We start from the raw sequence: 14,948 nt of genomic DNA on the forward strand, positions 1-14,948 counted from the left end.
TTTGTGTGTATGTGCATGCTAGTGCTTAAAATTTTACATATAAACCATGTGAGAGAAAATTGAAAATATTGTACCCCTCAGTCTTTCATGATGTATTTTCCTAAAAACATGGACATTCTCTTCCATAAGCATGTATAGTTATCAAAATCATCACCGATATGAAACTATCAGCAGTGTACAGACCTTATTCAATATTAGCCAATTATCTCAAGGTCTCTGTGGCAAAAGTATATTCAGTTACAAGTGTTGCATTTAGTTGTCATGTCTTTTTAGTCTCCTTTCATCTTGGACTGGTTCTTTTACTGCTGATGTTATCTTTGGTCTACCAAGTTTATTTTCAATAAAATTACTATTTTTAAAAAATTAAGTATTTTGTGGGAAATAGTTTAAGTCATTGTAAAAATCCTGTTATTCATTTGACTCACACCAACTAGTTTGAACATTCCTTGATTGTTTTTGCCTTAGTCAATTATCATTGTGATGGTTGATTCAGGACCCTGAATTTCCCCTTTCACCATTCTGTTCTAAATGGTGTTATTCTTTTTCTTTTTGTTGTCTTCTCCCCCAGAAGTGATGCCATATTAATGACCGCCACCTCAGATGACCTGTATTTTTAAACTCCTTCCTTAGACAAGTGCTTTGATCAACTGAGATTTTTTTACATATGAACTTCCTCTTCCATGATACTTTTTAGATCAGTCTTAGGCCATTACTACCTCCCAGTTCTCTCTGAGATGCGAATTTTTGCAGACTGCCCTTTCTCTCTGCAAAGGTTTATGGCAGAAGTATGACAGGTTGCTTGCTAAGATCTGATGTTTATTTTATTGTTTCCAGGTAATTTGAAGTGTAGGGCATTTTCTCTCTTCTGGTTATGCTAAATTCATGCATCTTATGTACTTGTATTCTTATTTTTGTTTGGTAGTGTTTTGGTTTTTTTTGAGACTCAGATATATATGCGCATCACTACCTTGTTTACCCAAATTCCTTAAACTACTTTTTAAATAAAGCCACCTGCTCCTTAGTTTTATTTTTCTCAAGTATTTAAATCATTTCCTCTCATTTTGAGTCAGTGGCTCATAAAATGTTAAAATGGTCGTTTTCCTTTTGTGAATTATGGAGTAGCAGCCAGGTGAACTAAAACATATTATGAAAGAATTATCTGCTTACCTAAAACAAAACAAAAACAAAAAAGATAAATAAAAATGGAAGGGTTTTTTTAAGGAACATTTTATTCTTAGCTAAGTCAATCTGTTCTGCTCTTGCTCAGGCAAATGTTTTTTGTTTGACTACCAGGTTGGTGATTTGGATATTAACTACATAAACATGGAGGGGCTTGCTGCAGACACCTGCCCTGAATCCATGGGTTCTGCTCTGGGGCCTCCGAGTGGCAGGTACAGCCTTCCCACTGAAACCAGCCCTGCCACGTACCCGTTAAGTGAGAACAAGGAAGTGACATCAAATACTGAAGCCCAACAGCCCTTCACATCACCGTCTAGTTCATATACTTCCAACTTAAATCTTTCTTTTGGTCTTTGTGGATTTGAAAAGGAACAAGGCCATCTAAAGAAAAGAAGGTAAGATATTTTAGAGGAAAAGTATAGAAAATGAAAGAACCTTGTGGCGGAAATTGGAAAATTCTTTTAGTTTCTATTTTCCCCACCATTTTTATATCTATGTAAAAATGTTGCTCCTTTTAGATTTCTATATTCCTTGATTTTAAAACAAGATAGTTAAGGAAACTGAAAAAAAAAAAGACATAGAATAAACCACAGTGAGTAACCTTGGCAATATCATATTTTAATGAAAATGTATCAGATGGAAACTCCTATTACTGTTGAGAGGAGTGAAAATTGTATAATAACTGGAAAATAATTTGGATATGCATTTCATGATGCACAAGTTTTACTTCTATGTTTTAGGACAGTGTTTTTCAACTATGATATGTGGACCAGGTCTAGTTTACCAGGAATTTTGTGCAGGTTTGTGAAAACTGCTGGTCCGCAGACTGTGCTGGTCAACGAAAGAATCAGCATCTGAGTGGTTAACTCTTTTGCAGACCACTAGCAAATTTCTGTGTGAACTGGTCTTTGATGGACTGGCGTGAAATTTCTGTGCCAGTCCAGTCTTCAGACCAGCAGTTGAAAAACAGTTTTAGGAGACATATACATGAATAGTTATAGAGCAGGAAATAACCCAAATGGTGAATGAATAAATAAATTACAGTATAGTTACACAAAGGAGTACAATGCAGTAGTAAAAATGAACTAACTATATCTACAGGCGTAATGCATCACAGAAACATAAAATTGAACAAAAAAATAAGGCACCAAGTACTTTAATTTGATTTCATTTTTATAAAATGGAAAACAAAATCAAACGACTTACTATTATAGGGCCATTACATATGTGCTTAAGCTATTTAAAAAAAACCCACAAGCCTGACCAGGCGGTGGCGCAGTGGATAAGTGTCGGACTGGGATGCTAAGGACCCAGGATCGAGACCCCGAGGTCACCAGCTTGAGCACGGGCTCATCTGGTTTGAACAAAAAGCTCACCAGCTTGGACCCAAGGTCGCTGGCTCGAGCAAGGGGTTACTTGGTCTGCTGAAGGCACAGTCAAGGCACATATGAGAAAGCAATCAATGTACAACTAAGGTGTCGCGATGCACAACAAAAAACTAATGATTGATGCTTCTCATCTCTCCATTCCTGTCTATCTGTCCCTGTCTATTCCTCTTTCTGACTCTCTCTCTGTCTCTGTAAAAAAAAAAACAACCCACAAAATAACAAAGAGGAGAAAAATCTCCAAATTCAAGATAGTTATTACATTTAGTGGAGAAAGTAGGGAATGGAAATAGAAAGAAATAAAAAAGGGTTTTAAAGGTATGGCCGAAGTTTACAGTTCAAATTGGGTGAAACCATAGATGTTTGTCTTATTTTTATGCTCTGTAACTTAGTTACTTTGTACATACTTTCTTATGTGTATAAAAGTGTTAAAACAACGATTTTGATATTATATGATGGTGTATATTTATATGTGCGTGTGCATGCATGCATGTTGTGTGTGTTTGTAATTTTTGAACCTGTTTCTTATCTATTCATCCTGTTGTCTATTTTCTTTTTGAAATAGGCCAATTTCAGCAATCTCATTTTATTCTGTCTACTTTCCTTAGGTAGTAGTTTATCCTCCCCCCCCCTCCCCAGGCCCAAGACCTCTGATCATTTTCATGCATAATATCTGAATCAAAGTGAATGTAGAATATACACACATGAGTGTGTACATAATTATTTGCCTGTGAATGATTGTCTGGTAATTAGGTATTGAGCAGGGATTTAATTAGTTAGAAAAGAGAGAGGAGAGGAAGCAGCATTCACTAGGTGCCAATCACTGTGCCATACTTTACATGAATATTCATCCCCTTGAGGTTGTAACACTTTATAATACGTATTGGTACCAAGGGTAACATCTGACACACAAATAATGAAAGATTTTCTTTAGATTTGTATTTTTTGAATAGTGGATTAAAAGATGCTGAGTGTAAGTTTAATGACTGTAAATTAAATTGACGGGACATTTTGAGCTCTCCACATATATGCTTGGGACAAGAGGGTATCGATCAAGGCAAGAGTCTGTATAGTTCTTCAAAACCAGATTTAACTATGTGTTATTAGAGCATTCTGGTGGGATCATTATGATCTGTCTAGTTTGTGACACGGGTCTTAAAAGGTGACAGTTCTTTACTCTTGGAAGAGAGGGAGGAAAAGACACAAGTGGTCTCTCTGTTCTGCTTATGCAAACATTCACAGGCATTCTAAATTATACTTTCTGGTGATGGTCTTGTTCTGAGCTGTTTAAACATCTCACTGCTGCAGCTATCAGTAGAATATAAGAAAAACTATCCTGTTTGAATAAAGGTAATTAGAAGCTTCTGTAAAAATGTCACCTGCTAGGGGGAGTGGAGATAGGGAGAAGGAAAGGAAGATATCCTAAGAGAAAAACCTTCCAGCTGGTTCTGTGGGCCAACTTTATCTCCTGCACCTTCTGTCTCCTCTAAAAAATGTAGTAAGGAAGTCAAAGGACTTAAGATCCCCAGAAAAGCTGATATTGATGCTGAGATGGCCATGAGACCCTCCCTTCATTGGTCATCATGGTGAGAGTGTTTAACACAGTGATAATGAACTGGACATGAATAATAAGTGAGTCATAGGCTGAGAGGCTAGGAACTTCTAACGAAGGAGAAATATCGGACACACAATAAAAACTGAGGTTAGCCCAAGGACAAAGCTTACTAGGACATAAGTCCTAAATTTTCTAAGGCTTAAAATAATTTTTGGTGAAAGTAAAATCATACGCACAATATGAAACCAGTATGTTATTTAAACTTAATAGGTATTTTAAGAAGTTACAAGGGGGGAAATAAGCAATGAACATTTATTTTAACAAATTGTTCAGCAAAAAATTAGCTGATGGAAGACAAGTATTTGTTCTATTGTAAAATAGATATTTAAAACTGTTTTTTGTTTTTCCACAGTAAGAAATGCTTATCACACCATGAACCACTCCCTCCCCCACCCATACATATAAAATTCCAATGCTTTATGAAATAACGTATGGATTATATTCTGATATTTTTTATTCTATACTGTTTTAAAAGAAAATTCTGATCACAACCTACTGAATTGATTTCATACTATCCCAATGAGATTCTGAAAAGTGGTATTATAAAATGAGAACCTAGAGGTAATCTTGAAAAATATTGTCTGTAATATTGAATATATTAGGTTAATAACAAAGAAAAACTGTAGCCTAATTTGAATTAACAGAAAAAGAAATGTTTTGAAGTATAGTATGCAAAATAAAATAATATTAATATTTCTAGAGTGTATTCACAGTCATGGAGAATGCTTGTGTTAAAATAGGCTATTCTTCTTGCAGGCAGCCAACTATATGAACTAATTTTCATTAGTACAGTGATCACAAGTTAGAAGGCAAACAGAGGCACAAGCTATCAGCAAACCTTTGACCTCCCACCCCATTTCCAGATCTTTTTCTGCCCTCAGATTAGCACTGAATTAGAGAAACTACATAGCACCGTAAAATATCTGTAACTTTATCTCTGTATTGTTCAAAGCACCAACATTTACTGGAAAGGTTTTCTTAACACTAAGCTTTAGTTTTTCATGAGAAATAAACTTAGGTACTCCAATGTATTTGAGTGTTTAATTAAAGGAAAATGTGAAGCCCACCTCCAATTTGTCCTTCCCTTTTTGATGCCCTGAAAAGGCTGTGAATATATTCTTTCAGGAGAAAACTCTACTTTGGAAAGCTCAGTGTGCCAGTCATGACCTTTGCTTACTGCCAGGTGTGCTGGTGCCCGGGAGGGCATCTGAAGAAGTTCAAAGATTAGAGACTAACCTGAGTGTTTGGATTAGAGACACATACAGAACCAATTGTCATGGAATTTATTAAATTGATATTCAGTGGCCATTAAATAGCCTATGTTCTTTTTTTTTTTTTTTTTAAGAAAAATAACCCAAATGAGTTAATTCAAGTTTCATTATTTTCTGGTTCTCTACATGTCATATTCAAGATGGTTTCTTTTTTAAAATTTTTTTATTAATTTTAATTTATTGTGGTAACATGGATTCAAGTGTTTCATTGAATATAACATCCTTACCCCCCATCCCATGCCCCTATTTATACCCCATTTGCCTCCCCCTAACTCCTTTCCCCTTCCCTCTGAGATTTCCTGTTCTGTTATCTGTATCTATGTGTTATGTATATATAATTTCACTAATCCCTTCACCTTCTCTGATCCCATCCCTTCATCCCTCTCCCCTCTGACTTCTGTTCCTCTGGTCCCTGTGACTCGCCTCTGCCTCTAATCCATTCCTCAGTTCACTTTGTTCATTAGATTCCACATATGAGTGAGATCATATGCTATTTCTCTTTCTCTGCCTGGCTTACTTTGCTTAACATAATAATCTCCAGGTCCACCCATGCCCAACAGAGGTCCCCAAACTTTTTACACAGGGGGCCAGTTCACTGTCCCTCAGACCGTTGGAGGGCCGCCACATACAGTGCTTCTCTCACTGACCACCAATGAAAGAGGTGCCCCTTCCGGGAGTGTGGCGGGGGGCCGGATAAATGGCCTCAGGGGGCCTCATGCGGCCCATGGGCCGTAGTTTGGGGACACCTGCATGGTAGGATTTCCTTCTTTTTCATGGCCGTGTAGTATTCCAGTGTGTATATGTACCACTGCTTTTTAATCCACTCATCCACTGATGGACTCTTGGGCTGTTTCTAGATCTTGGCTATTGTAAACAATGCTACAATAAACATGGGAGTGCATTTCTTCTTTTGAATCAGTGATTTAATGTTCTTAGGATATATTCCTAAAAGTGGGATAGCTGGGTCAAAAGGCTGTTCCGATTATAATTTTTTGAGGAAATGCCATACTGTTTTCCACAGTGGCTGCACAAGTCTGCATTCCTACCAGCAGTACAAGAGGGTTCCCTTTTTTCCACACCCTCGTCAGCACTTACTGTGTATTGATTTGTTAATGAGCACCATTCAGACAGGTGTGAGGTGGTATGTGGTATCTCATTTTGGTTTTAATTGCATTTCTCTGATGATTAGTGAAGTTGAACTTTTTTTTTGTATTTTTCTGAAGCTGGAAACAGGGAGAGACAGTGAGACAGACTCCCGCATGCGCCCGACTGGGATCCACCCGGCACGCCCACCAGGGGTGATGTTCTGCCCACCAGGGGGTGATGCTCTGCCCCTCCGGGGCGTCGCTCTGCCCTGACTAGAGCCACTCTAGCACCTGGGGCAGAGGCCAAGGAGCCATCCCCAGCGCCCCGGCCATCTTTGCTCCAATGGAGCCTTGGCTGCAGGAGGGGAAGAGAGAGACAGAGAGGAAGGAGGGGAGGGGGTGGGGAAGCAAATGGGTGCTTCTCCTATGTGCCCTGGCCGGGAATCGAACCCCAGTCCCCCGCACGCCAGGCCAACGCTCTACCGCTGAGCCAACCGGCCAGGGCCTGAAGTTGAACATTTTTTCATATGCCTATTGGCCATCTGTATGTCCTCTTTGAACAAGTGTCTATTTTTTTCTTTTGTCCATTTTTAATTGGATTGTTTACCTTCTTAGTGTTGAGTTTTAGAAGTTCTTTATAAATGTCAGTTATTAACCCCTTATCAGATGTATTGACAAATATGTTCTCCCATTGTGTGGATTGTCTTTTTATTTTGTTCATGGTGTCTTTAGCTGTGCAAAACCTTTTTAGTTTGTTAAAGTCCCATTTGTTTATTTGGTCCTTTATTTTTCTTGCCCGTGGACATAAAGCAGCAAAAATATTGCTACGAGAGATTGGAGAGTTTATTGCTTATGTTTTCTTCCAAGATGTTTATTGTTTCACGACTTACATTTAAGTCTTTTATCCATTTTGAGTTTATTTTTGTGAATGGTGTAAGTTGGTGGTCTACTTTTATTTTTTCCATGTACCTGTCCAATTTTCCCAACAGCATTTATTAAAGAGGCTGTCTTTACTCCATTGTATGCTCTTACCTCCTTTGTCAAATATCGATTCACCATAAAGGTGTGGGTTTATTTATGGGTTCTCTGTTCTGTTCCATTGATCTGTATGCCTGTTCTTTTGCCAGTACCAAGTTGTTTTGATTACGATGGCCTTGTAGTACAACTTGATATTAAGAAGTGTGATACCTTCCACTTTATTCTTCATTTTCAAGATTGCTGAGGCTATTTGTGTTCTTTTTTGGTTTCATATAAATTTTTGGAATATTTGTTCTATATCTTTGAAGTATGCCATTGGTATTTGAGTAGGAATTGCACTGAATTTTTAGATTGCTTTGGATAATATAGACATTTTCATGATATTTATTCTTCCTATTCATGAGCACAGTCTATGCTTCCTCTTGTTTATATTTTCCTTGATTTCTTTTTTCAATGTTTTATAATTTTCCTAGTACAAGTCTTTTACCTCCTTGGTTAAATTTACTCCCAGGTACTTTATTTTTTGTTGTTGTTGTTACAATAGTGAAGGGGATTGTTTCCTTAATTTCTTTTTCAGACAGTTTATTGTTGGCATATAAAAATGCCACTAATTTCTGAATATTAATTTATATCCTGCCACATTGCTGAATTCATTTATCAGGTCTAGAAGTTTTTTGACTGAGACTTTAGGGTTTTCTATGTACAGTATCATGTCATTAGCAAATAACAATAGTTTTACTTCTTCTTTTCCAATTTGGATGACTTTTATATCTTCTTATCTGCTTACTGTGGCTAGGACTTCCAGAACTCTGTTGAATAAGAGTGGTGAAAAGGGGCCTTCCTGCCTTGTTCCTGATCTTAATGGGATTGCTTTTAATTTTTGCCCATTGAGTATGATGTTAGCTGTCATAGATGGCTTTTATTATGTTGAGGTACATTCCCTGTATTCCCACTTTTCCGAGAATTTTGATCATAAATGGGTGCTGGATTTTATCAAATGCTTTTTCTGCATCTGTTGATATAATCATGATTTTTATCCTTTCTTTTGTTTATGTGATGAATCACATTTATTGATTTGCAAATATTGTACCAGCCTTGCCTCCCCAGAATAAATCCCACTTGATCATGATATATGATTTTTTTAAATGTATTTCTGGGTCCAGTTTGCTAATATTTTGATGAAAATTTTAGCATCTATGTTTATAAGACACATTGGCCTATAGTTTTCTTTGTTTGTATTGTCCTTACCTGGTTTTGGAATGAGGATATTGCTTGCCTCATAAAAAGAGCTTGGAAATCTTCTCTTGAATTATTTTGAAATAGCTTGAGAAGGATAGGTGTTAGTTCTTTGAATGTTTGGTGAAATTCGCCTGTGAAGCCATCTGGTCCAGGACTTTCATTTGCTGGGAGTTTTTTGGTAACTGTTTCAATTTCATTTATTGTAATTGGTCTGTTTAGGTTTTCTGATTCTTCCAGATTGAGTTTAGAAAAATTGTATGTTTCTAGGAATTTGTCCATTTCACCTAGGTTGTCCAATTTTTTGGTATACAGATCTTCATAGTACTTTCTTACAATCCTTTGTATTTCTGCGGTGTCAGTTGCTCTCCACTTTTATTTCTAATTTTATTTGTTTGAGTCCTTTTTTTTTTCTTGATGAGTCTGGTTAAAGGTTTGTCAATCTTGTTTACCTTTTAAAAGAACCAGCTCTTGGTTTCATTGATATTTCGAATTGTATTTTTAGCCTCTATGTCATTTATTTCCACTCTGATCTTTACTATTTCCTTTCTTCTACTGCAGTGGTAGTCAACCTGGTCCCTACTACCCACTAGTGAGTGTTCCAGCTTTCATGGTGGGCAGTAGCGGAGCAACCAAAGTATAAATAAAAAGATAGATTTAACTATAGTAAGTTGTTTTATAAAGATTTATTCTGCCGCCCTGGCCGGTTGGCTCAGCAGTAGAGCATTGGCCTAGCGTGCAGAGGACCCGGGTTCGATTCCCGGCCAGGGCACACAGGAGAAGCGCCCATTTGCTTCTCCACCCCTCCGCCGCGCTTTCCTCTCTGTCTCTCTCTTCCCCTCCCGCAGCCAAGGCTCCATTGGAGCAAAGATGGCCCGGGCGCTGGGGATGGCTCTGTGGCCTCTGCCTCAGGCGCTAGAGTGGCTCTGGTCGCAACATGGCGACTCCCAGGATGGGCAGAGCATCGCCCCCTGGTGGGCAGAGTGGGGTGGATCCCGGTCGGGCGCATGTGGGAGTCTGTCTGACTGTCTCTCCCTGTTTCCAGCTTCAGAAAAATGAAAAAAAAAAAAAAAGATTTATTCTGCCAAACTTAGCAAAAATCCGACATAAAGTACTTGGTAAGTAATTATTATAATATGGTTTAACTTGCTGTAACTATGCTTTATAAATTTTGTAAAGTAAAGTTATTTCCCTACTTTATAAATCATCATTACTGTGGAACCGGTGGGCGGTTAGAAAATTTTACTACTAACAGAGATACAAAAGTGGGCAGTAGGTAGAAAAAAGTTGACTACCCCTGTTCTACTTCCTCTGAGTTTTATTTGTTTTTCTTTTTCTAGTTCTTTTAGATGCAGAGTTAAGTTGTTTATTTGAGCTTTTTCTTGCTTCTTAAGATATGCCTGTAATAATATAAACTTCACTCTCAGGACTGCTCTTGCTGTGTCCCATAAATTTTGAGTTGTTGTATGTTCATTTTCATTTGTTCCAAGAAATTTTTTAATTTCTTCCTTGATCTCATTGTTAACCCATTTGCTATTTAATAACATGGTATTTAGCCTTCAGGGGTTTGAATGTTTCTCAGTTTTTCTGTTGTCCTTAATTTCTAGTTTCATGCTGTTGTGATCAGAGAAGCTGCTTGATATGATTTCAGTCTCCTTAAATTTATTGAGACTTGTTTTCTGTCCTAACATGTGGTCTATTCTAGAGAATGTACCATGAGCACTTGAAAGTATAGTCTACTGCTTTCGCGTGAATGGTTTTGAAGATATCAATTAAGTCTAGTTGATCCAGTATATCATTTAAGGCCGCTGTTTCTTTGTTAATTTTCTGTCTTGAGGATCTATCCACTGATGTTAGTGGAAAATTAATATCCCCTAGTATTACAGTATTTCTTTCGATCTCACCCTTTATGTCCATCAAAATCTGCTTATATATTTAGGTGCTCCTATATTAGTCGTGTAAATATTTACAATGGTTATATCCTCCTGTTGGATTGCTCCCTTTATTATTATGTAGTGACCTTCTTTATCCCTTACTATAGTCTTTGTTTTAAAGGCTATTTTATCAGATATAAGTATTGCTACCCCAGCATCTTTTTCATTTCCATTTGCATGAAATACTTTATTCCATCCCTTCACTTTCAGTCTATGTGTATCTTTTGTTCTGAGATGGGTCTCTTGTAGACAGCATATGTACAGGTCATGTTTTCTTGTCCATGCAGATACCCTATGTCTTTTGATTGGAGCATTGAATTCATTTGCATTTCAGGTTGTTATTGATATGTACTTACTTACTGCCATTTTATTCTTTAAATCTACAATCCTCTTTTTCTTCTTTTCTTAATTTTTCTTTTCCTCTTTTTTTTAAAATAATTTTTTATTTTAATGGGGTGACATCAATAAATCAGGGTACATACATTCAAAGAAAACATTTCCAGGTTATCTTGTCATTTAGTTCTGTTGCATACCCATCACCCGAAGAGAGATCGTCCTCCGCCACCCTCCATCCAGTTCTCTCTGTACCCTTCCCACTCCCCCTCTCCCTCCTTCCCTCCCCCCAACCCCCTGTAACCACCACACTCCTGTCCATGCCTCTTAGTCTCGCTTTTATGTCCCACCAATGTATGGAATCCTGCAGTTCCTGTTTTTTTCTGATTTGCTTATTTCACCCCGCACAATGCTACCAAGACTTCACCATTCCGCTGCAAGTGATCCGATGTCATCATTTCTCCTAGCTGAATAGTATACCATGGTGTATATGTGCCCCATCTTCTTCATCCATTCCTCTATTTTTTTTTACAGTGATTAAAAGCCTTTAAGCAAACTCTTGGCCAATACAGCAAGAATCCCTAAAAGAGTAGTGTCCTTAACATGTTCACCAAGTCCAAGTTGGCCCCATCACCATGCCAAATCCCTGAAAAATGCAACCCAACCACAGTACAGTCTGTTAGGAGCTGTCACAGGGAGCAGGAGTCCAGGAAAAGTCCACATCCAGGAAAAGTCTGCATGGCACTGGAGTTGTTGTCACCATTCTATACTTTGCAGCTCATGTCCAAGTCCCAATGACCGCTGCTTCTAGCTGGTAATGATTCAGGTAGACTGGAAAAAGCCATTTGCAGCATGCGTGGATATGGAGCATCTGTTCTCCTCTGCCTGGAGAGTTGAGACCAGGTTGCTTTTCCCTGGAGCTCTGTGACTGTGGCCTGGTAAAGAAAACCTTGGGATACACTAAGCTGGGTGGCAAAGGTAAATTCATAATAGAAGTTGGCAAAAGGAGGAAAGAGAGCTCTAAATTAGGAGTAGGTCCCAGCCTGAAATATGAGTGGGGCATTGAGATAGGAGGGATAAAGGAAACACTATATATTAAGCAAAGCAGCAGAAAATAGGACTATCAACACCCACAACAGAGATCTTTGAGGGAAGAATAAAAAACCTGACTATTCAGGCAAAACATAGTTAAGTGGCCCTTGTGCGAATGAGATCAGTTTACCTGCTTCTTGGAAGAAATACCCTAGGCTCGTCCACAGTGTTGTAGATGGGGCTGACGGCCCTGGGCACCTTCAGCCTTCAGTGGCAAACCCCAGCTTTCTGGGCAAGGTTAGGTCATAGGTGGCTGGAGCAGGGCTGGAAGAGACTGAACCCTCCCTTAGAGGAGAGAGGGGGAAGCCCACCTTCCAGTGTCCCTGTTTCCTCACAGCAAAGGCGTGTAAGCCTGGCAGGCTTTAGCTCAATGACCTTCCTTTCCACTATTGAAGCAGGACCCAGATGGCATCCTATGAGACCCCTTTGGGGCGTTGGAGCCTTTAAGGGTGTATCCTAAAAGCTGGTAGTTCCCCTGATCTCTGTTGGGCTTTTTCTGCCTCTAGGTATCTTAAAAGCCATTCTCAGAAGATCTCGCTGAGGGGTTTGAGGATCCTCATCCACCTCTATAAATCTTTTCCATATATCTGGAGCTATTTGGAAAAAAGACAGAACAGTGTTATTAGCTAGATCTAATAAAGAAGGTAGTAGTTTGCAGGCAAAAAAGATTTGGTGTCTCCTGTTCATCAGCATTCAAAAGAAATGTAAATTTTTTTTTTTTTTTTTTTTTTTTTAAGTAAAAAGCATGATATGGTAGACCCGTCGCAGTCATTGGCCTGGTGTGCAGGATTCCCGGGTTTGATTCCTGGCCAGAGCACACAGGAAAAGCGCCCATCTACCTCTCCACCCCTCCCCCTCTCTTTCCTCTTCGACTCTCTCCTCCCGCCTGCAGCCAAGGCTCCACCTGAGCAAAGCCACCCTGGGCACTAAGGATGGCCCCATGTCCTCCGCCCCAGTCACTAGAATGGCTCCGGTTGTAACAGAGCAACACCCCAGATGGGCAGAGCATTCCCCCCTGGTATGCATGCCAGGTGGATCCCAGTCAGGCGCATGCAGGAGTCTGTCTGACTGCCTCCCCATCCCCATCCTCAGAAAAATACAAAAAATAAATAAATAAAAGAAAAAATACTAAAAAAAGGGGGGGGGGCATTCCCTTGTGCTAAAGCTCCAGGGAGCATGTAGTGAGCTTGAGTATGTCCTATGAAACATGGAGCTCTATGTTGACATATAAATCTTTGAAGAAGGAGGAACTGCTGAAATAGTTTATCAGCATTTGTCCCTAAGACAGCAGTCTTTATAGTGGGAACACCATACGTAGATATTTGCTGTCTGTCTATAGATTAAGGGGGGAATATGGCAAATGCTGAAAAGCCATGATCTTTGTGCCCCTCCACTCCCCCAACCCCCACCCTCTCCTCCCCCCACCCTGTAACCCCAACACTGCTGTTCATGTCTCTGAGTCTCATCTTTATGTCCCACCTATGTATGGAAACATATAGTTCTTAGTTTTTTCTGATTTACTTCTTTCACTCAGTATAATGTTATCAAGGCCCATCCATGTTGTTGTAAAAGATCCTATGTCATCATTTCTTATGGCTGAGTAGTATTCCATAGTATATATGTATCAAAGCTTTTTAATCCACTCATCCTCTGATGGACACTTGGGCTGTTTCCATATCTTTGCTATTGTGAACAATGCTGCCATAAACATGGGGGTGCATTTCTTCTTTTCAAACAGTGCTATGGTGTTCTTGGGGTATATTCCTAACAGTGGTATAGCTGGGTCAAAAGGCAGTTCGATTTTTAATTTCTTGAGGAATCTCCATACTGTTTTCCACAGTGGCTGCACCAGTCTGCATTCCCACCAGCAGTGCAGGAGGGTTCCCTTTTCTCCACATCCTCGCCAGCACTTATTCTGTGTTGTTTTATTGATGAGCGCCATTCTGACTGGTGTGAGGTGATATCTCATTGTGGTTTTAATTTGCATTTCTCGAATCATTAGTGATGTTGAACATTTTTTCATATGCCTGTTGGCCATCTGTGTGTCCTCTTTGGAAAAGTGTCTATTCATTTCTTTTGCCCATTTTTGGATTGGATTGTTTGTCTTCCTGGTATTAAGTTTTACAAGTTCTTTATAAATTTTGGTTATTAACCCCTTATCAGACGCTATGTCAAATATATTCTCCCATTGTGTAGTTTGTCTTTTTATTCCGTTCTTATTGTCTTTAGCTGTGCAGAAGCTTTTTAGTTTGATAAAGTCCCATTTGTTTATCCTGTCTTTTATTTCACTTGCCTGTGGAGACAAATTGGCAAATATATTGCTGCAAGAGATGTCAGAGAGCTTACTGCCTATGTTTTCTTCTAAGATGCTTATGGTTTCACGGCTTACATTCAAGTCTTTTATCCATTTTGAGTTTATTTTTGTGAGTGGTGTAAGTTGGTGGTCTAGTTTCATTTTTTTGCAGGTAGCTGTCCAGTTTTCCCAACACCATTTGTTGAAGAGGCTGTCTTTACTCCATTGTATTGTCTTACCTCCTTTGTCAAATATCAGTTGTCCATAGAGCTGTGGGTTTATTTCTGAGTTCTCTGTTCTGTTCCATTGATCTATGTGCCTGTTCTTATGCCAGTACCATGCTGTTTTGAGTACAATGGCCTTATAATATAACTTGATATCTGGAAGTGTGATACCTCCCTCTTTTTTCTTCCTTTTCAGGATTGCTGAGGCTATTTGTGTTCTTTTTTGGTTCCATTTAAATTTTTGGAATATGTGTTCTATGTCTTTGAAGTAAGTCATTGGTATTTTAATCGGTATTGCATTGAATTTATAAATTGCTTTGGGT

At 38.8% G+C, this 14,948-nt stretch overlaps 1 protein-coding gene across 9 annotated transcripts in view; it reads left to right on the forward strand.

Annotated features, from left to right (window-relative positions):
- ARHGEF28 (Rho guanine nucleotide exchange factor 28) overlaps positions 1-14,948 on the forward strand; it is a 368,879-nt gene that overhangs the window by 211,161 nt on the left and 142,770 nt on the right. For all 9 annotated transcript variants that reach the window (XR_010750308.1, XM_066377149.1, XM_066377154.1 and 6 more), the window contains one exon: positions 1,294-1,574. Coding sequence is in view for 8 of the 9 variants with exons in the window: in XM_066377149.1 (XP_066233246.1) it covers positions 1,294-1,574 (281 nt within the window). In the remaining variant the exon portion in view is untranslated. The remainder of the gene's footprint in view (positions 1-1,293; positions 1,575-14,948) is intronic.

This window comes from Saccopteryx leptura, chromosome 1, assembly GCF_036850995.1.
Source record: "Saccopteryx leptura isolate mSacLep1 chromosome 1, mSacLep1_pri_phased_curated, whole genome shotgun sequence".
NCBI classification, from domain to species: domain Eukaryota; kingdom Metazoa; phylum Chordata; class Mammalia; order Chiroptera; family Emballonuridae; genus Saccopteryx; species Saccopteryx leptura.